This window comes from Asparagus officinalis, chromosome 7, assembly GCF_001876935.1.
Source record: "Asparagus officinalis chromosome 7, Aspof.V1, whole genome shotgun sequence".
NCBI lineage: Eukaryota > Viridiplantae > Streptophyta > Magnoliopsida > Asparagales > Asparagaceae > Asparagus > Asparagus officinalis.
In genome coordinates this window covers 70,332,264-70,359,822 of record NC_033800.1, presented here as the reverse complement: position 1 = coordinate 70,359,822, position 27,559 = coordinate 70,332,264, and the positions used below count along the sequence as shown (strand labels likewise).

Genomic DNA, 27,559 nt, shown 5'->3' with positions numbered 1-27,559 from the left:
GAAAACTAATTGGTAGAAAAAGAATTTGATAATCTATTTAAAATATTCATGTTTAGGATAATCAACTAGAAAACTAATTGGTAGAAAAAGAATTTGATAATCTATACATTTCTTAAATAGTTTGATATGTTATGCTTATGAATTCTAGGAATACTATCTTGTTGTTGTTCTTATCATGAATAGTAATTTTGACTTAGATGATAGTTTGATAGGTTATATTTTTCTTAAATGGTTTGATAGTCTATGCTTAATAAATCTAAGTTGAAATATGATAAAAAGAGAATAGTTTATATATTTTGTAATTGAGATTAGCTAGTGGATTAAATTCTAGATTTCTCATATCTTTAATTGAATCCTCCATCTTGACTTTCTTGAATTTTCTTTTCATTCTTGATTTTATTTCTTGATTTTATTCATTCTTCTTTCTTGCCTTGTGATTTCATTTATTCTTTGATTCTTTCTTCTCTCCTCTAAAATTCAATTTATTGTCTCTTGCATATATTCACAACAATCACTCTCACTCATCATAACTCTCACACTTATTCTTTAATCCTAATTTTGTCACGCACAAAACACGAAAACCAATTCTAACCTTCTCTTAAAATCACCTTCCTCGTGGGATTGATAACTTTTTATACTATATCTTGATCAATTGTGCACTTGCGATTTTGGTACATAATTATGCACCATCACTTCTTTAGGGAGAGGAAGAATGCTTTTAGAGGAGGAGGCACGCAGGGGCTTAGATCTCTTGAGCAAGCCATCAAAGGAGGGGGTTTAGCAGGGAGATGGTGAGAAGGTGGTTGAAACGAAAAAGACGGATTAAGGTTTTGAGGATTAGAAAGAGGGGGAAGTCCGAAGATGGTTTGATAATAGGGAAGGAGGGAGGCGGAGAGACAGAAGGAGGAGGAGAAGGTGATGGAAACGTGACGCCGCCTTGGAACCGTAAGCGCCGCCTGTATGGGTTTCGCTTCGTGACGCCTGTCAAATCGTCTGACGAATCGCCTGTTCCCCCGCTCCATCCTCACTTGAAATTATAGAACAAAAAATTGGTTGATTTAGATATTGGCTTCAGGATTTCCATTTTTAACCTTAAAGTTAGTTATTAAATTGTGTTACTATTAAATTGTGTTACTAGAAATAAAATAATGGAAATACTCCATCCTATTGTTCTATGCACGCCTTATTGAATCTAAAAGCTTAGAACTAAATTTATGATGCATTAAATGTGATATTTAGTCACATGGAATATTTTTCTTCTGTTGACAAAAAACTTTTCACTTGGGATCGATAAGTACTTAGAATTGGTTGAGAATTTTCACTTCATTTAAGGCCTTCATCAATATTTTAAATATGTGACAAGTAATTTATATTTTTAAAAGTTTGTTCATGGCTACTAACATTTGTTTTGATGTGTTTTGAAGGATTTACTCGGTATCTCAATAATAGTTTATCGCTCGTCCATTGATTGATTTTGAATTTAATTAATATAGTTGTTCCGTCTCTTTCACTAGCTTGCCTCTTCTATACCTTTTAACATATATTTATTACCCGAGATCTGTAAACATATGAGGGTAGAAGCATCACATGGATTTAAGCTCTGAATAATACTAGGAATAATTAACCAAGATTTTTTATGTATAACATTTGAGTAAAGGAGCATTACAAAGCAATTTGATGCTTTAATTTCAGTTTTTACTATAAACTTGTCATTGAAACTATAATAAGAAAACTTGGATGTTAGTTTATGCAAAATTTAAGGTTCTTATTTTATTCTATGCTGACTGTTTTATTTTAATTGAAATTTTATTTTATTTTTATTATACTTTGGGTTACATTATATTTTGTTGCTTTGTCTCTTCAAACCGGATGATGAATACGATGTGATTTTGATCAGCTAAACGTATTAATGTAGGAGAAAGTTCATTCAACGTTCACATTTTAATGTATTACTAACGATTTGTCGTATTTTTTTCATTGTGAGGATGAATAGTAATAAGGATTTGCGTATGGACTGTTAAATCTCTCTCTTAGCAGTGAAATTAACCTTGATGAGTGTGTAGAGCTCTGTTTTTTGTATTCTCGAATCAAGTTGGGTGTGAAGATTTTATTTTCCTTGTTAACGGCATTTGATTACTAAACAAAGCGAATACTTAAATAAATCCATCTAAGTCAGTCTAATATCAGAACGCTGTTTTCCCTGTGATTATTCAATCAACCTGCTACGAGTCAATAATAATGATGACGAGGACAAAAGAGAACGAAAGATTAATGTCCACTGACATCAACGGGGATTGGTGGAATCAGATTAAATATATATTTCTATCAGAAAGGGGAAATAAAAATCCCAATCTTTTTCATTCGTCTTTCTCTCTCTCTCTCTCTCTTTGTCCTCCCACCAAATCTGACCGTCGACGGAGCTCAGGGCCTACTCCTTGCTGATCAATCTTCGATCTCTTCCTCTCTCTAAAAAAAAAAAAAAAAAAAAAAATCCAAAAGAAATCTGAGAAATGAATTGGATCAATCGCAAGATCCATCTCTACAATGTGACGATGGGCCTCTATATGCTCGATTGGTGGGAGCGGTTCCTCTTCAGTATCCTTTCACAGGGTTTTCTGCTCAATTTTAGGGTTTTTGTTTTCTTCTTTTAGTTTCGATTTTTCTTAATCAGAAACTAGATACGCTGATGCTCGTGTTGCTCTGGTTCATCTTCTACAATGGATCTCGATCCGCGTCAGAGTTCTACACCAAGTGAGCCCTCCTTACTCCGCCCAATTTCATTGAAATTTAGGTTTACCCCCCACCCTCCTTGTTTATTGATGATTTCTTCAGGGGTTAACTTTGAGTCTTTGTTGAACTCCTATAAGAGCTCTGCTACAGGGACTATTGGAGGGGACACGTGGGATGTCCCCCTCCTATTGCATAATGAGCTGGCATTTTCCCTCCTATAAAGTATGGTAAAGTGCAACAATTTGATTGAAAATGCTGTAGTACTAGTTAAGAGCTGTAATAAAGGCGGCCAAATACCAGAATCTGGGTTTAAAAATAAAAAGACCCTTCCTTAATCCTTTCTTGGTAAAAAGTTAGCTTTTTGACTGTTTTTGGATGCTTATCATAGGTTTAGATACTGAACCGCAAAATGTGATGTGAATATGATGATAAGGGGTTCTTGTTTACATCGTTGTACATCAATTTAGAAGATGTGTAGCCATTTGTCAAAGTTTAATCAAGTTGGTTGCGATCTGGTCATTCACTGCAATATACTTCTGTCTTGAGGAGTACACCAGCTGCAATTTCTTCATTGATTGCTCATTATTATAATAAAGTTGTATGTAGAGATTCATTTTGAACCATATAGAAGATGCGAGCGACTCACATCTGATGCTGCATGGGTAGTAGCGGTCGAATGCATAGCCATCACATTATATTAGGATAAGCTTTTGTTGTATTCAAACCTTCATCTTTATTCTTAATTAGAATTCAGGTTCGTTTAGGAATTTATTTTTATCTTTATCTTTTATGATTAGCAGTTTAAGGTGTTACTGGATTGGTATGTATGTAGGTTATTATTATGTTTATTTTGTACTTGAAAAAGGGAGGTTTGATCAGCGAATGACTAGTTATTGAGAATATGGGAGTTAGTTTACAGATTGTGGTTGTGTTCCCTGTTTTTCTGTTCTCTGATTTCTCTTCTTTTTGTGCTCATCCTTCCCTCATGCATGTGCAGATGCATAGAAAAGAAAGGGAAGGATATGGGTCCTTTTTTCTTTGGTTTTTTTCTTTTTCTTTTTTTTTGGGGCGGGGGCAGGGCGAGGTATAGATCAAATATCAAATTCTACTAGATTGTTATTTTATATGGGTCCAATGGGATATAACCAGCAGAATCATCGGCCTTTTCTCTCTTCTTTCTCTGCCAATAGTTTAGAGGCAGAGGGGTTGAAGCAGTATGGGATGCTTAGGCATCGTTCATTTCATTGTTTCCTGAGGCATGAATTATCATGGTTCCGAAATGCTCAAGTTGCTCATATGTGAGCGTTTTGGTAAGGTTATGGGGACGGGTGAGATTTAAATGTACTATATCTAAAGAGTACAGTTGCTCGAAATGTGCCAAGCTAGGGTACTAAAACACAGTTCTTCCTTATTAACTATCAAAGCAAAAGTTATGCTGCCAACGACAACACCTGCAAGTTAATATTCAAAATAAAAATCATCTCACTTGAGGGAAAAATATTAAATAAACAAAGAGATAAGGATGATAGTAAAAACTGCAGACGACACACAATTGAACTATGTTAGGCTGGGAACAAGTTTTTTGTTCCACCCACTAATGGATAATCTAAATTCTGGGGAAGTATTGAATAGCTTTTGCATGGCTTCATAATTTCAAACACATAAGTAAATTCATCTTTCTACCAGATATATTTTTAGAATTAACTCAAAGCCCAAAACTCATCCAAGGTCAACCTCACTTAGAGATTGAATGCATTGTTTATCTCATACATACACAAACACAAAAATAATACATACATACAAATGTCAAATTTAATTGCTTTTTTTTTGGGAAAGTTAAGTCTTTAAATTCCTTATATTTTTAAATTTCCAAAAATGCACCTTGTATCTAGGATGCAACAAGATAATAGTTACACTAGCTACTGCTATACAATCTTTTTCTGTATCCTTGATAAAGCAGTTTTCTGAGGCAATTCTTTTTCTTCTCAGCCATGTGAAGCCGAAGCTCTTGGATGGTGGAAATTTTGGCATTGGAAGGAACACGTTGTCCTAATTGATGATGGAGGGTAATAACAGAACTACATGTTGTTCACAATTTGGAACATGTCATAGTGCTTCAATTTCTATTTAAGACTTAAGTATTTATATAGTGTGTCTCCACTGTGAACTATTACACTGTTGTACCATATAATTCTCTTGGAATATTTTGCTAACAATTTTCTCCATGTTTATCTTTGTATAACTGAAATTATTGATTCTGATGACCGTGGTTTCCAGTATATCAATTTGTTAATTGCAAGTAGAATTGTATGTCAAATTAAAGGTGTATCATGTGAATACACACAGCTCATTGTTTTTTTCCCTTTTTTCTGATGCAACACACTGGCTTATTCAGCTTGTTTAAGCTAACGTATTTATATTTTTGGTGTCATTTATTACTGATTCTTGGCACCACTAAGTTATTTTTTAACTTTAAGCTAACTAATGACATGGGATATGCTACATTTCTTGGAGTTTCCCCTTAACTTATGACATGGGATATGCTACATTTCTTGGAGTTTCCCCTTGTGTAGTTATCCACACTATAACTCATAGGATTACTTTTTTTTTTACCATGATCAGTTCAGTGCTTTCCATGCTACAGTGTAGTTATACTATGAATCGTTCTGTCACCGGTACCCTGTTTTTATTTACTATTTTAATGGCGGCTATGGAGCATGCTCGTTATCCTAGATATGATTTAGTTCTATTTCTGCATGTATGTGCTCCCACATCCACTAGTCTTTTTATTAACCATATCCTGTTACCCTGTTTTTCATTACTATTTTAGTGGAGCATTCTTGTTAGCCTGTGTATTGGATTTTTGTATATCTGTATGCATTGACTAAATATTATGGTGAAGGCAACAGAAACATGGCCTCTAGGTTGGTTCTTATACTTCTCATACCAAAATTAGCACATGAAAAGTAATTTGGCTATCTGATTATTTTTCTGTTACATATTAAGGTCATGAATAATAGGAAGAAATTTTAGTTACATTAACACAGTTGCTATTACCTATCAGATGTGAAGAAATGTTAAAACATGGGAAGAATGTACACACAGTCAGGGTGCAATATTTGCATATTTCTGCAAACATGAGTAGGTTTAGCAGAAAGAGCTAATGGATTTGACTGTTCAGATACTTGCAACACTCTTTAGTCGTAAGTCTTCAGTCGTTCATGATTAATGGGTGATATAAGTAACTGTGGTTTGAAAGTTCCATTGAGTAAATAGTTATTAAGAAAATTTTGTATGCTTATTAGAATGACTAGAATTTCAACCTTTCAATAAGATGTTTAGGAGTGGAAGCATTCAAGAGTAACCTTAGCAGTAGAAGGGGGCCAGTGGTGGACATTTGATAGTGTTTATGCATAATGAAAAAGATAACATAAGTAATTAGTACTTAGTAGTGAGCAAAATGCAGCGGATGTGCTCTTTGGGACTAAGGAAGGTAATATATGAAGCATATATATGTTTGTATTATGGAAACAGAAGGAAACGGTTCACATCTTCAGACTTCCTATCGATTCGAATGAATACAGCATGGGGTATTTGCAGTAGACTCAAAGTGGATTCCTATAAAATAAATATGAAAAGAAGTATACTGGTGGACTTATACCGGGATACATATTCACTTTCCATGAGTTTGTGATGCAAATAAAGTATATGCTATGGAATATGAGAAGCTTGAACATTATGTCAATAAAGGGGAATTCGTCAAATTCTATCAAAATAATCTCTGTTTCTTTGCTTGCATAGAAACTCCAAACTGCTCTCTTTAAGCTTCGAGCACTTCCATGACTAAAACATGGTTGGGAGATAAATATCCGACCTTTTTCTCATAAGACCCTCTCTTTGTTTCTCACTTCCACATGCCTGTCTATGATATAGAGGATACATTTGTAATGATGCGATGTATGAGAAATTTCCACACCCTTGTATAATATTTTGATTTCTTGTTTGGTAGTTTGACAGTTCTTGATCACTGTTTCTTTTAGTTTCTTAACTTTTATCATTCTTATAGCCACAAATGCTCTTCGTGTCTTCCTCATCAACATAACTGCAGCTTTTAATTGTTAGTGAAACCACAGCAGTAAATGCTGCTTGAAGTAAACCAAACAAGGGATTTTAAGTTCATTTCCTATAACAAATGCTACATGCACTATTTGTGTGGTGTGTGCCATTTGCTGCATTTCCATTGATCAACCCAACCAACCCAAACCTCTAATCTGTGGTGCAAATAACTCTTCTCTGAGATTATGATTATTGAATGTTTGTACCATGTGTCCTACAACCATTAATGGAGATGCAAGTAAGCATGATATTAAACACTTTCATCGTATTTCATCCTAAAACCCTTTACAGGGAGGCTAGAAGCATGATACAGAACACTTATTCTAAATTGCTGATATTAAACACTTCTAATTATATTGCATCATACAACCATTTATAGAGGCAACTCATCTTTTAATGTCATGCAACCCAAAGTTCCTATAAACTAAAGCCTTGCTGATGAAGCAAAAGGGATTCATATGGCAACACTTTCAAATTTTGCGCTAAATGGGCTTTGTCTTGTTGTTAGCCATCTTCTGATGCAACAATATGATCATACTTGATTGCACGAAAACCAGTGTTATCAATGCGCAAGGCGCAATGCGGAGCTCAAAGTCTCTTCACATGTACATGCGCAAGGCGCAATATGATGCGCATGCCCAAGTGAAGCAAGGCGCACACCACACGCATAATTTTTCAAGATGGTTATCAAACATGAAAGAGCATGTTTTTTATATTTTCACATAAAAATATGTCAAGATAAATAGTATTACTATGAAATCACAAAAAAAAGATCTCGATCTCTTATGCTAACACATCCAACGTAGAGCGAAGTTCATAAAATCAAAAGTCAAATCAAGACTAATATTGAGGTGAACTTATGGTCCTCAATTAAGCTATTATAAAAGCCTAATGGTTTTATTTTGCTTTTTGGGATATGAGTCATCGAATATAAAAGCCCGATCGAAATGTTAAAGAACAAAACTATATGATGCTATGCCTAGCATGCACCCTACGCGAAACATAGTAGGTCACTCGTGAGGTGCAAAAGGCGCTGCTGCATCAGATGTAGGGCGCTTTACCATCGCTCCGCATCACAGGGCATGTAAGGCGCAGTGAGGCGCACGCCTTTGAAAACACTGACGAAAACTTACCATTCTTATATGATCTGCATCATGACATGCCATTTCTGTTTTTCCCGAGATAGTCAATGAAGCATCACATAGTAAGAGTTACATCATCAGAACAGTATTTCATAGATGAAGAGCACTCAGGCCTGAAGCAGGCAAGTCACAAGCTGAAGACCCCCAAACTTTTGAATAATCTGTTATGCCTTGTGGCTGTTATAAACTTCAATATACCGTAATTGGTCACGATTCATTGCATGACAGAAGCTTTTTTCGCTGGGATCTAAATATCTGAATTGTGATATGATATCCTGATCCCAATATGAAGTAAATTTGAAAAGGGACCATCTACATCAATCTTTTCACTGTCATATGTACTATTCATGTGAGACGACAATTATAGAATGTGGGATTTATAACATATTGTTTGTGATCCATGTGGATGTGGCATGTAATATATGCGATTTGTGTGTTTTTCTGATGCATCATCAGAAAAGAAGGAAGTCATTTATTTCCAGCATGAGCAGCGCGTTATTTCCAATGCGTTGCGTTGTTTGGGTTGAAAAATCTACTCTATTTCCTTGGCTGTTTCTGTATCTTTGGAATGCTTGATCACATGTATGTTCATTTTTTGTATATTCGTGGCTGGATGGAGATTTTAAGCTGTTGTTGTCCTCTCTGTTTCCAGGTTGCCGTTAAGTTTCATACTGATGTTCAGCAATCAAACAGTTACCTGTATCCTGATTGTTTGGTCTACGTCCACTATATCTTGTCATTATTCTTTTGTGGTTTTGATATTTCCTCTTTCTGGAAATTTTGAAGGAGACAAACACAGAGTATTCAGTATCATATTTCTACTTTTTGTCGTGATACTTATGTTGATTCATTTTCTAGTATCAGAATTTGTTCCTCATGATGACTCCAGGGGAGTACGCATATTCCTTATAACATCTGTAAGGAATCTGTGTATTTGTTTCACATGCTTTTATACGATTTCTACTTTTGACCATAATAATGTTTAAAATGCTGTGAAGGTTGATATCGCTTCTGTTTGTTTCACACATCCAATCACCTTGGAAGTTTCATGGTCGAAACTTGCTCATGCTGTTGGGCATCAAGTTCTGTTTCTATTTTCATTTGCGAATTCTTGATGCATTACCTTCAGACAAGAAGAGGGCTTCACAATTCTACACATTCAGACAAGAAAGGGCTTCACAATTATACACGTGTTGTGTACTGTAGATTTGAGAATGTGTCCAACTTGCACTCATCTTTATATGCCAACCGTTTGTACTCTGCATCTGTATTGGCATTTTATTCAAGTCTAAGCAGGTGCTATGTACCAGTTTCTACTCATTCTGCGGCCAAAAGGTAAACCTTAGTGACTGATTTTCTTGTGCATCATTCATATCCTAAATTTGCATTCCTTTCTCATTCTTATTATTGGTAATGAATCTTAGGGTCAGTTTGGCAACTCTCCCTCTCCCCGTAAACATGTTTAGCTTAAACTGGTTCAATTCTGGAACCAGCGGAGGTGGGCTAATTTTGAACCGGTTTAAGCTAAAAAAAAATAGCATAACAAAACTAGTTTAAATTCTGCCCCGGTTAGTTGCGAAACTAGGGCCAATACTTGAACCGATTTTCTTTCACTAAACGAAACAAAACCAGTATAAGTTGGAGTTGCCAAACAATGCCCACTGGTACAAAACGACGCATTCCAGACGGAAATTTCCGTCTGGAATAATTAGAATTCCGTCCAGAAAAAGTATTCCAGACGGAATTCCGTCTGGAATACGGGTCTAATTTGTTTCCGTCTAGAATACGTTATTCTAGACGGAAATTCCATCTAGAATGTATTCTAGACGGATTTTAGTTGACGGAAAAAAAACCCGTCTACAATACATTACAGACGGATTTTTTCCGTCTAGCATAACTATCATAGACGGAATTTTTCCGTCTGCGATATTCTACATCCCAGACGGAAATTTCCGTCTGGGATAATTATCCCAGACGGAAATTACAGCCAAGACAACTTTACAACCCAGACGGGTATTTCCGTCTGGGATACAAAAAATCCGTCTGGGATAAATTTGCAGTTGCCAGCTTACAAATCAACCCTGTAATTCCAGCTCTCAAATAACCCTGTAATTCCAGCTTACAAATCAACAATGAAAAGCACATATATACCAACCACACCAACATGATAACTATCCACAAAACAACTTAAATAAATCACACAACACCCCAACACATGTTTTTTCATAAATAAATCACACACCAACATGATACCAACCACATATATTTGTTTTTTCACACAACAAACACAATGTCAACTTATAAATTTGCCACACATAAACGTATAAATTTGCCGCACAACTGAATCAACTCACTGTTTGTTTTGGGCTCAACACAAAGAAAGTTTTGATTTAAAAATACAACGACGGTTTACAAACCGATATCCAAGTCCATTTTCTCTAGAGAAGCTCAAAGAAACACATGCACCTGCAAGATAAAAAAGAAGGTGACATTATTTTTAAGAATATGATATATTCCTAAATTTAGAAGTATGCTTAGTAATAACTAAACATGAGTAATAACTAAACATGAGGCCAAATTTGCGTTATATAAGCAGGATTCACAAATACAGTTGTGCAAATTTGTGTTATATAATGTTAAAGCATGAGAATATTAAAAAAAAGTAAATTCCCAAAAGTACTTCAACACACAACAGATCCACAAGCATACACGCCACATATGATTATGTTTTTCTAGTATTGACCTCAAAATCATACCAGAAATGCAAAATGAACCACCTCTTCGCAAAGTTGATTCCAGCAAAAGCATTTGCCACAACTTGTTTTTGTGGCAAACCCAAGAGCCACCAGGACATGTAGAAACACTTTAAAACATGGCATATGCAGCAAGGCCTAAAATATCAACACGTCTACGAGACACAGATTGAAACCATCGAAACATCCGAATCCAAAAACTAACCAACAGTAACCATTTTCTAAATCACTTTTGATCGTCAATAGTCATGTACTAGTAACTCTAGAGCTCACTAGGATAAAATGAAAGCATCCAACACCATTCAATGCACCTGGAACAAAATTGGAAAACATAGAAAGCACGATCCACGAAAAAGAAATAAGTAGAGACTTGACATGCTTATTTGAAGCACTTGGCATCCGATACAGAGCCTCACACTCAGAAGGCTCCTCTCCCATATGAATCAAGGGGTGTTAACTGTTGGTGAAATAGTTGAGAGGTAGCAAGTCCAGCCCTTCCAAATGTATCAATCAAGCAAGTATAGTGCTCCTTTTGATGCTCAATACCATATACTTTCCTCATGCTTTTAAATATCTCAATTAAGCCAGCGTGACAAGAAACTAGATAGAATCCCGATGACAACAAATCCTCGTATAAGAGTTAACTTAACACCTTGAAGGACATTAATATCTCCCCACACTTTGCATACATGTCAATAAGAGCGTTACTTGCGATAGTATTGACTCCAATTGCCCCCTCAAATCTCTCGTTTCGTATAAATCCTGAAATCATAACCGTCCAAGAAACAATAACAATATCTCCTTCAGGAATTACTTCAAACATATAGCATGCACTGCCCAAACCCCTATAACCCATATACATTTTAAGGATTGCATTGTCCAGAATCACATTACTTCCAGCACCAACAACATTCCTAAGGCTAAACCCATGAATGGATTTCCTTAACTTAACAAATTTCAATATAGAACAAGCTTAAAGAACACAAACAAGGGTTAATGGATTAGACCTCACACTCATTGAACCAGATGCCAAAAGGGCTTTCCATTCGTAGCCATTCCTCACAAACACCGATACAAGCGAAGTCTACAAAATGACATTGGGGTCAGAAATCTCATCGAAAAAAACCGTCAACATTTAAGCGCATAAAATATCATATTCGCACAAGACACATACACACATACAATTAACTAACTTACCTCATAAAATCAAGAGTCCTCATCATCGTCAAGTTCCCTCCTCTGCACGCCACTACTGCTTCCTCCAGCAAGTCCAGCCTGAAAATAAATAGATTTATATTTAGAGAATAAAATTCAACAAAATAATTGCTTGTCTGTAATTTACCTGTGCGCCAACGTCTAAATCTAATTGGTCCAAAACTTCTTCAAATAATTCAGCTGAAATCTTCCCGGACAAGCATAAAACGATGTGTGTAAAAACATCGTCGCTAGTAGGGGATGGAGGCAAATCTGAACACATAGCCGTCGTCACCTGCATGAGTAATGTACGGTCGATCTTATGGCGCAGATAACGGTTGACGCGCATAATTGTAGAAGATGCAAGGGTTCTGTCTGATGATGTTGTCGCAGTCGAGGCTGTCGAGGATGCCGTGGAGGATAATCTGGAGGTACCCCGCTGAGCTCCAACCCCCATCAATGGAAATCTGCCCTGGTTATTATACCCCATCACATTCATTGCAATGACATTATTTTCCTCTCTAGACAAGACATGAGGGTCATCAGCAGCTTCTTGGGTAGCACGTAGTGCTGCATCCTTCGACGCGGCAGCAATATTATCCTAAATCACATAAGAAAAATAGATATATATTGATTTGTCAAATAATGAATGTGGCCCTGTAAAAAGTGTAGGTGGAAAAGCGAATTTTTTTTAAGAAGCCTGATTTCAAAGTACAACAGTTTAAACTATTAATTAATGAAATGTACAACAACGTAATAGTTATTATTTAATGATTTATTGAAAAATAATTACCACCAAAACCATGTTTTCTTTAATCTTGTCTTCATTTTTATATGTTGAGTGAAAGGTGTCGTAAGCTAACTTCGCCTTCAAATTGATCGGCATTATGGGCTTCCCCTACAAAATATAATAGTAAATGTCGAAAAGTTTGGTCATATTGAAGGTTGTAGCATGTGAATACAACAACGTAAATATTATACCGTGTCTCGACAATAACTATACTCAAGATTGGCAAAGGACGTCGATCCCAAGTGGTGGTCAAGCTTCCGCTTGCTATGTCGGTTCGTCGAGCCCTTCTTAGATTTATCCTACAAAAAAAATGTGTTAAAAATGAATTGCATTTACAATATGTTTTTGTACGCAACCTGATAATGTACTCATACCTGTGCGGACTCGGTATCCCAATAAAAAAGAAGAGCCGTGAAATGACCGAGATCTACCCTCTCATCGAGATTTAAAAATCTCTGCCAATCTTGGGTATATTTATCATATGTATGAACCTTCAGCTCATGTCGCCACTGTTTGAGCACGGCCTCAACTTTGATATTGAAGACATAGTGCCACGCCCCAGGGTAGTCCTCAAGACAATAGTATTTCTACAATTTTGCATGTAAAAATATAAGATATCTAAGCATTTTGTAAATGTATTCTATATTAAAAAAAAAATCAAAGAAGTAATGATCATATACCATCAACTCTCTCCATATATCCTCGCATGCGGACCACGGAAGCTCCTTGAATTTGAAGTACGGGTTTATGACTTGGGCCTGTTAGCCCTTATGTTTTGATGATGTTCTTACAACCACCATTATCGGTACTAATGGCTTATTGAGTGTAAATGTAGTAAAATCATTTGTCAAGCTCGTTAGTGCCATTAATGGAGGATGGATGGAATATATGCTACAACGAAGATATCCAAAGGAGGAGGAGGCCAAGAGATGAAGCAACGTTATTTCAAGAACGTCAAATTCGATTAAAAGCTTCATCCGATTCAAGCTATATCAAAGCTCAAGTATATTGCTCTCTATATGAGGATATTAGCTTTCTTTTGTTTTTCTCTCTAGTGCTAGAATGTAGGCAAAGAGTTACTGAGTTTACTTGAAGCTATTGGGAATCACACACACGTTTTTAAACTTGTGCTTTTAAGCGTTTTTCACAAAATACTATTTTTCACAAGTTTGAGTACCTATCTGCAAAATTCTTTTTCCAAGCAGTTTGTTTTTGTATTAAAAACATTTTACAAAGTTTCAGAAATTTTCAGAGGTCAAATGAATATTTTGGAAATATTTCAACTTGGTCAAATAACCTGATTTCAGAATATGTCAGAAATCGGTCGACCGGTCCGTCGGTCGACCGATCCGATGACCTTTCTTCAACTATGTCTCCAGAGTGTCGTCGGTCGACCGATACGGTCGACCGAATTTCTCAACCCTTAATCGGTCGACCGTACCGGTCGACCGATGAGTCTCTGGATGTTTTGTCAAAATTCCTTAGCTGCTGGCGGTCGACCGATTTTTTCGGTCGGTCGACCGAAGGTATTTTTCGGCGACGATATTTTCTTCGGTCAACCGATTTTGCCTCTGTTCAGCCGCGACTTTTTAAAACGGTCGTTTGCCTCGAACCCTGTGCTTTCACTTGTTAGTGATTGGCACGGTCTGTGATGAGGGTCTGAAGAAGAGATTATTATCTCATTTGGGTAGATTTGTTTTGTTTTAAAATGATTTAAACTCTCTATAAAATCCCCAGACCTCTTCTTCTTTCCTCTAAGCCCTAACGTTTGAAAACCAGAGAGCTTTTTCTGTTTCCTGAGAAAATTTTCAAAACTCTGTTTTTCTTTCTGTTTCAAGTGTGTTTCACTTCCCAGCTTCAGTACTCTTCTCTTTGCTATAGGGGCTTGTGTAAAGAGAGGTTCTTGCTTGTTTTTTCTTCTGCTGCTGTGTGGTAGAGATCTGTGGAGATCTACTGTGAGGGAGTGTGATCTGTGAGATCAAACTGTGTAGTGAGAGAGAGATCTTGTGGGATCGCTGTGTAGACGAAGTTCCGGCTTCCAAACCGGATGTGTTAGTGGATTTCTCCTCGAGAGTGGGGAGCGGGGACGTAGGTCAGCGGGCCGAACCTCGTTAACACATCGCGCGTCAAGGATAACGATTCCTAACTCTATCTCTTTCTATTTGATTGCACTTCTGTTTTGTGGTTTGCTTGTGCTGAGTTTTAAATTGCATATTAGAGCCTCTTGACCCTAATCACCCCCCCTCTAGGGTCCAACAATTACAATTTGACGGCTTTCAGAAGACTATAATTTGAAGACTTTCACATAGATCAATCGTATTTTACCATATTTCCTTAGCTGCTCGCGGTCGACCGAATTTTTCGGTCGGTCGACCGACTAAGTTTTTCGGTCGACCGAATGTTTATTTCGGACGACCAAAATTTCCTTCAGTCAACCGCGACTTTTTTAAACGGTCGTTTTGCCTCGTTTGTTGTGCTTTCACTTAATAGTGTTTGGCACAGTCTGAGGTAACAACCTGAAAAGTAGATTATCTTCCTAAATAGGAAGATTGGGTTTTTGTTTTTAATTGGTTTAAACTCTTTTATAAAAACCCCCCAGACTGCTTCTTCTTCCCTAGCCCTAACGTTTGCAAAAACCAGAGAGCTCTGTTTTCCTGAGAAAATTTTCAAATCTGTTTTTCTCTGTGTTTTTGTGTGTGATTCACTTCCCAGCTTCAGTAACCTTTCTCTTTGTCATAGGGGTTGTGTAAAGAGAGAGTCTTTTACTTTTTTCTTCTGCTGTGAGGGTGAGATCTTGTGTAAGATCTACTGTGAGGGTGTGATCTGTTGAGATCAAACTGTGTAGTGAGAGAGATCGTGTGGGATCGCTGTGTAGACGAAGTTCCGGCTTCCAAACCGGGTGTGTAGTGGATTTCTCCTCGAGAGTGGGGAGCGGGGACGTAGGCCAGAGGGCCGAACCTCGTTAACACATCGCGCGTCAAGGATAACGAACTCCTAACCCTATCTCTCTTACTTTTATCGCATTTTTGTTTTGTGTTTTGCTTGTGCTGAATTTATATTGCATATTAGAGCCTCTTGACCCTAATCACCCCCCCTCTAGGGTCCAACAATTGGTATCAGAGCTTGGTCTCTATATCAGTTTTTGGTTTAACAACCTTAGAGAAAAGATCTAATGGAGGCCTCTTTGAATATGCATATGTTGGAAGGACAATCCACCACTAGACCACCTCTCTTCACAGGGACCAATTTTGCTTATTGGAAGGCTAGGATGAGAATTTACCTTCGTTGCATTGATCTTGACATCCTAGGGCTTATAGAAAAGAAATATGTAGAGAAGTCCAAAGTTGAGAACATGTCCGATGATGAAAGGCACCTTGCCAATCTCAATGCTAAGGCCATGAACGCCTTAATCTGTGGTCTTTCCCCCAATGAATACAATAGGGTTTCCACGTGTGCAACCGCATACGAAATTTGGCAAAAATTATGTGTCACACATGAAGGAACACCCCAAGTTAAGGAATCTAAGATTAGTGGACTCATGCATGATTATGAGCTATTTAAAATGCTTCCTAATGAATCCATTGATGCTATGTTTTCCCGTTTTACTAATATCATCAATGAATTACATGGTCTAGATAAGCAATTATCCATTCAAGAGATGAACTACAAGATACTTCGCTCATTGACTCCGGCATGGGAGCCCAAGGCTACGGCCATTGAGGAAGCTCATGACCTCACTATCTTAGCTCTTGATAGTCTCATCGGAAAGCTCAAAGTGCATGAGAAGAAGCTCAAGGGGAAGGAGAAGGAGGAAGTGCCATCACGAGAAGTTGAGGAGCCGTCACCAAAGTTGAAGACCATAGCTCTCAAGGGAGCTAGTGACAACTCATCTTCGTCGTCGGAGAGTGAAGTTGATTTTTCTAGAGAAGTGGCTCATCTCTCTAGAAGAATCTCTAGACTTATAAAAATGAACAAAAAATTTAACCCTCGATCTAACAACAAGTTTTCCTCTCGTGTAGGTAAATGTTTTGAGTGCAATGAACCGGGTCACATCGCTAAGGATTGCCCCAAGCTCAAAGAAAAGTACATGAAGTACAAGAAGAAGAAGGCTATGTATGCCGGATGGGAAGAATCCGAACCAAGTGACTCGGATAGTGATGAAGAAGGAGCCAAACTTGCTCTTCATGACCCAAATGTTTGTTTCATGGCAAATGAACATGAGGTAATATCCGAGGCCGAAAGTGAATCTTTTTATATGCAATGTGACATAGCTATGGCTTTAGAAGAGTTGAACTTTGAATTTAAAAGAATGTCTAAAGAATACTCTTCTTTCAAAAAATTGCATGCCTCTTGTGATATTAAGCTAGAACAACTAACAACCTCTCTTGCTCTAAAAGATGAATTGCTTGGAGATCTCGATTTTGAGAACAAGCAATTAAGATCAAAGATTGAAAGACTAGAAATTGAGGGTTGTAGGACTAGACCCACTCATGCTTATGCCAACTACAATCACCATGGTAGAAATAGGTTTCATGGTTCTAACATTCGTACATACAAAAGAAATTTTGTATGCACCTATTGTATGAGACATGGACACATTTCTACTCATTGTAGAATTAAAGACAATGAAGATTTTTATGGTTTGATATGGGTACCCAAAGGTACCAAAACTACTAACCACCAAGGACCCAAGACATGGGTACCTAAAGCTACTACACCTTCATCTTCTTCTTTTGTAGGGAACGTCACGGCAACGACGTAAGGAGATGTGGTACCTTGATAGTGGTTGCTCACATCATATGACGGGCAACAAAGAGTTATTTGCAACCCTATCAAGGATTGAAGGAGGCAATGTCTCCTTCGGTGGTGGTGAGAAAGGTAAAATCATTGGTATCGGTTCTATTGGTAAGAAACCCTCACCCATTATTGAAGATGTTTATTTAGTAAATGGCTTGAATCATAATCTTCTTAGCATTAGCCAATTAAGTGATAAAGGTTTTGATATTTCTTTTAAACCGGATAAATGCATCATTAGTATGGATGGAAAAATTGTTTTTATTGCAAATCGCAAGTCTAATGTTTACATTTTTGAGATGAATGAGTTAGTGAATCAAGATGTGAAGTGTCTTGCGGCAATTGATGAAAATCCTTGGATTTGGCACAAGAGACTTGGACATGCAAATATGGAGTTAATATCAAAATTGTCTAAGAAGAATCTTGTGAAAGGGCTACCTAGCTTGCACTTCATAAAAGATACAATTTGTGAGGATTGTGCCAAAGGTAAACAAACAAAGTCTTCTTTCAAATCCATCCATGAGGTATCGACTTCTAAACCCTTGCAATTACTTCATCTTGATTTATTTGGTCCTATGCGTGTTACCTCTCTTGGAGGCAAACACTATGTTTTTGTGATTATTGATGATTTTTCTCGTTTTACATGGACAATATTTCTTGCTAAGAAAAATGATTGTTTTGAAGAATTTGCTAATCATGTTAAAAGAATTGAAAATGAAAAGGATTTGAAAGTTGTTAAAATAAGAAGTGATCATGGTGGTGAATTTCAAAATGAATTTTTCTATGATTTTTGTGCTCATCATGGTATAACTCATATGTTTTCCGCTCCTAGAACACCACAACAAAATGGTGTTGTTGAACGGAAAAATCGTACCATACAAGAGATGGCACGCACTATGTTAAACTCATTTGATTTACCAAAATATTTTTGGGCGGAAGCCGTCAATACGGCTTGCCCTGTTTTAAATCGTGTTTTGATTAGACCAAAGCTTAAGAAAACTCCTTATGAACTTTATTATGGAAAAACTCCTTTCATTGGTTATTTTCGTGTCTTTGGTTGCAAATGCTTTATTTTAAATACAAAAGATCACCATGATAAATTTGATTCCAAAATTGATGTTGGTATTTTCTTGGGTTATGCACCTCGAAGTAAGGCTTATAGGGTCTTCAATAAACGAAGCCTCGTTGTTGAAGAGTCTATAAACGTTACTTTTGATGAGACTAATGTTGGCTCTCAAGTTGTGTTGCCTAGGAAAGATGATGATGATGATATTGAGGGAGGATTGGACTTGTTGCAAATCAATGACACTCCCTCTATAGAAGTTCAAAAGGATGTGGATAGCACAAACGCTCAAGATCAAGTTGAACCACCTAAAGCTTGGAAATTCACATCAAATCATCCAAAGGAACAAATCATTGGGAGCCCTTCAAAAGGAGTTATAACTCGCTCAAAAGCCTTGAGTGAATGTGGTAATGTTGCATTTCTATCTCAACTAGAACCTAAAAAGGTTAATGATGCTTTAAATGATGAGTTTTGGGTTTTGGCTATGCATGAAGAATTAAACAATTTTCAAAGAAATGAAGTTTGGAAGTTAGTTCCTAGACCTAACAATGCTAGTGTTATTGGTACAAAATGGGTTTTTAGAAACAAACTTGATGAACATGGCATTGTAACTAGAAATAAAGCACGTTTGGTTGCCCAAGGATACAATCAAGAGGAGGGCATAGACTATGATGAAACCTTTGCACCGGTTGCAAGGTTGGAATCTATTAGGATGTTTTTGGCATTTGCTAGTTTTAAAAATTTCAAACTATTTCAAATGGATGTCAAAAGTGCTTTCTTAAATGGTTTTATAGAAGAGGAAGTGTATGTTGAGCAACCCCCCGGTTTTATAGATCATGCTTTTCCTAATCATGTTTACCGGGTACAAAAAGCTTTATATGGGTTGAAACAAGCTCCTAGGGCTTGGTATGCTCGCCTCTCTAGTTTTCTTATTGAAAATGGTTTTTCAAAAGGAACAATTGATAACACACTTTTTGTGAGAAAAAGGAAAAATGATTTCATTTTGGTTCAAATATATGTGGATGACATTATTTTTGGTGCTACTAATGAATCCTTGTGCAAGGAATTTTCTAAAGTTATGCAGGATCACTTTGAGATGAGTATGATGGGAGAGCTTACATTCTTTCTCGGGCTCCAAGTCAAGCAAACTAAGGATGGGATCTTCATTTCACAAAGCAAGTATGCGAAGGAATTGGTGAAGAAATTCAAGTTGGAGAATTCTAAGCATGCGCCTACTCCCATGAGTACTAGTGTTAAGCTTGATGCGGATGAGAGTGGTGAAGATGTGGACCAAAAACTATACCGAGGTATGATAGGTAGTCTTCTTTATCTCACCGCTAGTAGACCCGACATCATGTTTAGTGTATGTGCATGTGCACGTTTTCAAGCGTCTCCAAAAGCATCTCATTTAATTGCGGTTAAAAGGATCATTAAGTATGTTAATGGAACTTTTAACCTTGGTTTGTTTTATCCAAAAAGCACCACTTTTGATTTATATGGTTTTTGTGATGCCGACTTTGCCGGATGTAAGGTAGATCGCAAGAGTACTAGTGGAACATGCCAATTCTTAGGAAATTCCCTTGTTTCTTGGGCTTCCAAGAAACAAAATTGTGTTGCATTGTCCACTACGGAAGCGGAATACATTGCCGCCGGCTTATGTTGTGCTCAAGTTTTATGGATGAAACAAAGTTTAGTTGACTATGATTTGAATTTTCAAAATATTAAAATCTTTTGTGATAACACAAGTGCCATAAATATTTCCAAAAATTCGGTTTTGCATTCTAGAACTAAGCATATTGACGTGCGCCATCATTTCTTACGCGATCATGTAGAGAGACAAGATGTATCCCTAGTATTTGTTGACACCAAATCTCAACTAGCGGATATATTTACTAAGCCTCTTGGAGAGGATGATTTTTGTCGCATAAGAAATGGTTTGGGCTTATGCACTATGTGAAAGTTCTACATTGCTTGCTTGATTAGTTGCATTTTGCATTTGGCATTTCTCTTTACCCCATTTTTGATGGTGACAAAGGGGGAGAGAAATCTCCTCATTTGTTGCATATATTTAGGGGGAGCTCATAGATAGGGGGAGCACCTATCTATAAGCTATTTCATTTTTGCTCTTATATAATGGTTGGTTGTCATCATCAAAAAGGGGGAGATTGTTAGCCCTTATGTTTTGATGATGTTCTTAAAACCACCATTATCGGTACTAATGGCTTATTGAGTGTAAATATAGTAAAATCATTTGTCAAGCTCGTTTGAGTGTAAATGTAGTAAAATCATTTGTCAAGCTCGTTAGTGCCATTAATGGAGGATGGATGGAATATATGCTACAACGAAGATATCCAAAGGAGGAGGAGGCCAAGAGATGAAGCAACGTTATTTCAAGAACGTCAAATTCGATTAAAAGCTTCATCCGATTCAAGCTATATCAAAGCTCAAGTATATTGCTCTCTATATGAGGATATTAGCTTTCTTTTGTTTTTCTCTCTAGTGCTAGAATGTAGGCAAAGAGTTACTGAGTTTACTTGAAGCTATTGGGAATCACACACACGTTTTTAAACTTGTGCTTTTAAGCGTTTTTCACAAAATACTATTTTTCACAAGTTTGAGTACCTATCTGCAAAATTCTTTTTCCAAGCAGTTTGTTTTTAGTATTAAAAACATTTTACAAAGTTTCAGAATTTTCAGAGGTCAAATGAATATTTTGGAAATATTTCAACTTGGTCAAATAACCTGTTTTCAAAATATGTCAGAAATCGGTCGACCGGTCCGGTCGACCGATCCGATGACCTTTCTTCACTATGTCTCCAGAGTGTCGTCGGTCGACCGATACGGTCGACCGAATTTCTCAACCCTTAATCGGTCGACCGTACCGGTCGACCGATGAGTCTCTGGATGTTTTGTCAAAATTCCTTAGCCGCTGGAGGTCGACCGAAGGTATTTTTCGGTCGACCGATATTTTCTTCGGTCAACCGATTTTTGCCTCTGTTCAGCCGCGACTTTTTTAAAACGGTCGTTTGCCTCGAACCCTGTGCTTTCACTTGTTAGTGATTGGCACAGTCTGTGATGAGGGTCTGAAGAAGAGATTATTATCTCATTTGGGTAGATTTGTTTTTGTTTTAAAATGATTTAAACTCTCCTATAAAATCCCCAGACCTCTTCTTCTTCCTCTAAGCCCTAACGTTTGAAAACCAGAGAGCTTTTTCTGTTTCCTGAGAAAATTTTCAAAACTCTGTTTTTCTTTCTGTTTCAAGTGTGTTTCACTTCCCAGCTTCAGTACTCTTATCTTTGCTATAGGGGCTTGTGTAAAGAGAGGTTCTTGCTTGTGATGCGAAGACGATGGTGTCCAAGAACCCTCTATAATGATTAAAGAAGATAATTAATACGAGAAAATTGTAAGATCATTATATTGAGATGCAAAGCAAAAATAAATATATTGCGACACCATTATCTGTAGTGTGGGAGGGCTCTGCATGTGAATCAGTGGCTCTGGGTGAAGAATAATCAATGCCTGCCAAATTATCTATGCAAATAAAAATTAATATTGCGTACATACAATAGATTTTAAATACAAAAGCTGGACTTTAAATATGATTGGATAAATATTACAAACACATATATGATTAATACCTATATGAGGCGAGAATGCTAGAGTTGTGTCCCGTAGACGGCCCGATAATTCCGCATCATCTACCCATATAAAAACAACTTAGCCTAAATGATGTTTCATATGTCTACTTTGAGTTGTACAAAGATAATTGAAATTCATACCTATATCCGGATGTGCTGAAATGTGTGCCTCCAGAAGCTGTTCTGAGCCTAGGGCCTCCTGAAGCTGTTCTGAGCCTAGGCTCATAGATCGTGACCGATCACGAGATCGATCGAATAACCTCGAGTTCTTCATCTGTAACATGGAATTAGGAGAGTTCAATACGAAATATTTATCTACTAATTCACAAGATAAACATTTATTGCAATTAAACATTTAAATAACATTCGAGCACAAAATGACATACATAATATACCTTCTACAACTTGCTATTTTCGTATTGAACGAGGTATTGTTTGTATTGCTCGGGCTATATTTAACGTTGCCTGCTTTCGTCTACTAGTAGTTGATTCTAGTTGCACATCTGCCTCTGGTTCTCTATCCCTGACTAAAATTGGGTTGTCAGCGTGAATCTCCGCATCTGTCATATCAAGCATGACATTCTGAGGGTAAGAGAACATCTACCAAATTTCATCAGAAGAACCAATTGGTTCATTGTCCTCATCACTATCGGCGTTATTATTAGGGAGGACAATAGATCTTGGCTCCTTGTATAGCACGACCCAATCGGCGGCAACCTTTGGGTCTTTCACATAGAAGCACTGGTCCGCCTGTTCTGCGAATATGAACTTCTCATCTAGATATATCTCTTTGTCGAGGTTTACTAGTGTAAACCCATAATGATCCTTGCGCGGTTTGGCAGGACTCCAGCGAACCTTAAACATGCAATAATTACGCTGACTTTTTTTACCATAGCCGTAAATTATCTCTACAATATCTTCCAACTGGCCATAATATAAGATGTCAGCTTCAACTGGGTTTTGATCTCTTATGCTGGAAAAATATTCCTGAGCAAAACAGACCATGACCCCACTATTTTGCGTTACCCTCTTATCATCGGTCGCCACTGTTTTAAACTTATACCCATTAATGATGCGTTCACTATATCGTCTCACTTCATAGTAAGGACATTGTGTGTGAACTAAAATATCTTCAGAGATTACGACACTAGCAAGAACGTCTTTATCAACCTAATTCAAGCATCAATTGAATAAAATGATCTCCGAGTTTGCTTAAAAATTTAAAAATAAAAAATACAATACTACTTCTATGCTACTTACATCGTTTCTGAACCAATCGGGAAAATCTTTGATGTGTTTTTTTGGATATCATGTGCTGTATTCCTGCCTGATATTTCATTGTTAAGCTTCTCTAAATGTCGCCTATTTATACAACAATGAGATTGTATTGGTACAATGAATGTAAATAATACAAGTGTCATCCTATTCCTAAATTAATGTACATTACCTTCGATAATCACTGAAAATGTCTAGATTATTCAATACATATGCATGAACCTGCGCCAAGTCAGATCTTGGATATTTTACGAGTTTCTTCTCCTTAGTTGGGGGCTGATCAGCTTTTACGCGGTTGCGCATGTAACGTGATGCAAACGTATGACATTCGTTGGTCACGTAACCTTCAGCCATAGAACCCTCTGGATGAGCTCGATTGCGAACTAGACGCTTCATAAACCCCAAATATCTACAATAATTAAAATTTTATGAACTATAAATATCTAATCTAAAGAAAATCATGAATATGATTAATATTAGCTGTATACATTGCATATGAAATTAATGCACTGGGTGAAGTCCTTACCTCTCAATTGGGTACATCCAACGGTAAGATACAGGACCCGCAATGATTACCTCGCTAGCTAGATGTTGAGTAACATGGACCATGACAGTGAAAAAGGAAGGAGGAAATATTAACTCCAGGTTGCACAAAATTAATGATATTTCTGTTTCAAGCTTTTTAAATTCCTTCACATCTATAACTTTTGAGCACAATTTTCTGAAGAACCCACAATACTCCATGATAATTTTCGATGCTTCTTTCTCCATATTATTACGCAATGCAACCGGGAGCAATTGATGTAGAAGAACGTGATAATCATGGGTCTTTAGGCCTAAGAGCTTCCTCTCCTGCACCTGGACATTATTTGATATATTAGCTGAATACCCATCCGGTGATTTTACTGATTTGAGGACCTCACAAAATCTCTGCATCTGCTCGGTCGACATCGTAACACGAGAGGAAGGCTTATGTTTTTTCTTAAGTCCAACATCTTGTGCTTGCAAATCTTCCCGGATATTCAATGCAGCTAAGTCTTGTCGAGCCCTTAGGTCATCCTTTGACTTATTAGGATCTTGAAGGAGGGTTGAAACTATATTGTCGCAAACATTTTTCTCAATATGCATGACATCCAAGTTATGCCTGATTTTAAGCTTTTGCCAGTATGGCAGCTGGAAGAAGATACTGAATTTATTCCATCCCTTTGGTAATTTATCGACTCCATTATCAACATGTGCCCGCTGGAATGCTCTCTTCCTCTTCAGTGTCTTTTTCTTTTTACCGGAGCCTCTAACTTTGAGTGAGTCGTACTTAGAATATCGGTTCTCACCAAATCTAATTTTAGGAAGATGCTCAAGCAACTTTACAATATCAGCACCGGTCATTTGACGTGGTTTATTCCTAGTCTCAACAGTGCCGTCAAATTTATTGCTCAATTTTCTGTATTTGTGGCCCGAGGGCAACCATCTCCTGTTGAACCAATAACATCACTTTCGACTATATGGTAAGTGAAGGCCTTCAAATTCTGGGCCACATACTGGACAAGCAAACTTGCCTTTTGTAGACCAACCAGAAAGATTAGCATAAGCTGGAAAATCATTAATTGTCCACATTAGGATAGCACGAAGTCTAAACGACTCTTTAGCATGGGCATCATATATCAACATACCCTCCGACCATAACTGTTTTAGCTCATCAATTAAGGGCTCTAAGTAGACATCAATATCATTACCCGGTGCATGCTTACCCGGTATCAGTAATGAGAGTATCATATACGGTTGTTTCATACAAAGCAGTGGGGGTAAATTATATGGCATTAAGACAACTGGCCATGTAGACCAACCTGAACTCATAACCCCGAACGGATTGAATCCGTCGCTAGAAATCCCAAGTCTGACATTTCTGCATTCACGAGCGAAATTGGGAAAAGTCTTATCAATATGCTTCCAAGCCTCTGCATCAGCTGGATGTCTCAGCTTACCATCTTCTATACGGTCTTCTTTGTGCCACCTCATGTTCTTAGCGGTGTCTTTGTTCATATACAGACGTTGCAATCTGGAAACTAACGGGAAATGACGAAGCACCTTAGCTGGAATCATGCTCTGCTGGTACATTGACTCTGTTGGCTACCTTGTTGAAGAGCGGGTTTGTTGTTTCCATCGAGAAACTCCACATGTTGGACATTCCTGTAGGTCTTTATTATCCTTGTAGTAGAGAATACAATCATTGGGACACGCATCAATCTTATTGTAATCAAGCCCCAGATCGGAAACTATTTGCTTTGCCGCATAAGTTGTTTTAGGAATGCTACGCTCTCCTCCTGGAAATACCTTCCGTAGTAAATCAAGAAGCATTTCGAAATGAGTATTTGCCATTCCACTGAGGCTCTTAATATGTAAGAGCTCCAACATAAATGAAAATCTGGAGTACTCGGTGCAACCCTCATACAAATCCTTTTCACTATCCTCTAGTAGTTTCATTATACGATCCAAGTCCTCGGGAGCATGAGCGTCTTGGACATCAACTATGATATCATCTTCATTGTCATTGTTAACATCATATTCGGTATGGTCAGGTCCGATATCAGTCTGTAAATTTACGTCTGTATCATCTATCCTGACACCATGACTGGTATCGACATGCTCATCCGGGACTTCATCTTCGGTACGGCCTTCCCCGTGATAGGACCAATATTTATATTCCTCATAGAAACCAGAGTTTGCTAAGTGACTTCGTATTTCATCTTTATTTTTCAGCTTCATATTCTTACACCTATAACAGGGGCAGTACATTGCACCGCTACTTAAATTTTTTGGGTTCATTTCGGCATACTTCATGAAGGCTTCACATCCATCCCTATATCGTTGATCACGAAACCGTTCACTCCTAGGGATATCTATCCATGACTTGTCAGGAATTTTCCTCATCTGTAGGTAATAATAATTTAGAAATATATTTGAGAATAGATAGTATACCCGTAAATTTTAAACTATTCCTCTTACGTTGTTGCATTTAAGTATTAGCATTAAGGTATGTTTGAAACTTATTAAGGTATGGAGACTAATTACCACACTCTAACGGCTGTCATAAGAAGGCTTCTATCCATTAAGAATATAATAGTGCTTACATCCAACTTCATATACTTTGTATGATTTCATTTCTTAAAAATTTCGGCAGCACCTACCCGCTGTTCTCCCTGTACACTGTACGGATGTTATTATGCGTACTGACAACATATCAAAACGCAAAACAACATACGCTTATTGTACACGGAGAACAACAGGTATGGGCTGCCAAAATTTTTAAGAAATGAAATCATACAAAGTATACAAAGTTGGATGTATGCACTATTATATTCCTAACCCGTCCGAGAAGGACAGATCTAATAATTACAAATTTTTATACCAATTCATTTCTATTATAATATAAAGTGAATGATCAATTTCGAGTAGGAAAATTTACCTCTTACCCAACATTGACTCGTTCACCTTATATTATAACCTCAAAGAATTGGCTGTAATTATTGGACGGGAGTCTAGGGTTAACGTTATATTTTTTACCTAAATTGGATATATAACACATTATTATATAATATTGCGTTATATATCACTCTATTTTTTGAAAACTTTTTCTTGCAAACTCACATTTTTAAATCACAAGCCTATATAATCACATTTGTACAATTCAAATCACAAACTGTATGATAAACATGAGAACCTTGTGGGCTTAACTAGCTAAACAAGATAACAGAAATAGAAGTTGCTAATGAGGAGGAGGTATCATATATAAATTCAAATCTACAATTGTTACATCTGTGGCTTGGTGCCCATGCTATTGAGTAATAGTTTCCCTTATTGCTACTAAAGCAAATCAAAACTAAAATGTAATGGAAATGAATCAGATGGGCCTGAATGTATCTAATTCACAAGATAAATTCAACACAAGCAAAAGAACTAGATTAAAGAATTCTCTAATGGTATAGAATAAACAAAAAAAAGTTACTTTATGAACAGATGCAAAATTATATACACCCATGGCTACTTATAAACATCAAAATCATAT

General features: G+C 37.1%; 2 protein-coding genes across 2 annotated transcripts; one reads left to right on the top strand and one right to left on the bottom strand.

The window, feature by feature from the left end:
• Positions 2,340–5,029, top strand: LOC109850472. The gene is made up of 3 exons (XM_020420488.1): positions 2,340–2,595; positions 2,679–2,751; positions 4,720–5,029. The coding sequence occupies exons 1-3, from the start codon at positions 2,511–2,513 to the stop codon at positions 4,781–4,783; spliced, it is 222 nt and encodes a 73-aa protein (XP_020276077.1). The 5' UTR covers positions 2,340–2,510; the 3' UTR covers positions 4,784–5,029.
• On the bottom strand, positions 10,202–22,556 carry LOC109847314. Its single transcript, XM_020416551.1, has 11 exons — positions 22,363–22,556; positions 22,222–22,281; positions 22,037–22,102; positions 21,893–21,948; positions 13,406–13,483; positions 13,100–13,312; positions 12,917–13,024; positions 12,729–12,833; positions 12,084–12,536; positions 11,939–12,016; positions 10,202–10,454 (listed from the first exon to the last, which is right to left on the bottom strand). The coding sequence occupies exons 1-10, from the start codon at positions 22,502–22,504 to the stop codon at positions 11,948–11,950; spliced, it is 1,350 nt and encodes a 449-aa protein (XP_020272140.1). The 5' UTR covers positions 22,505–22,556; the 3' UTR covers positions 10,202–10,454; positions 11,939–11,947.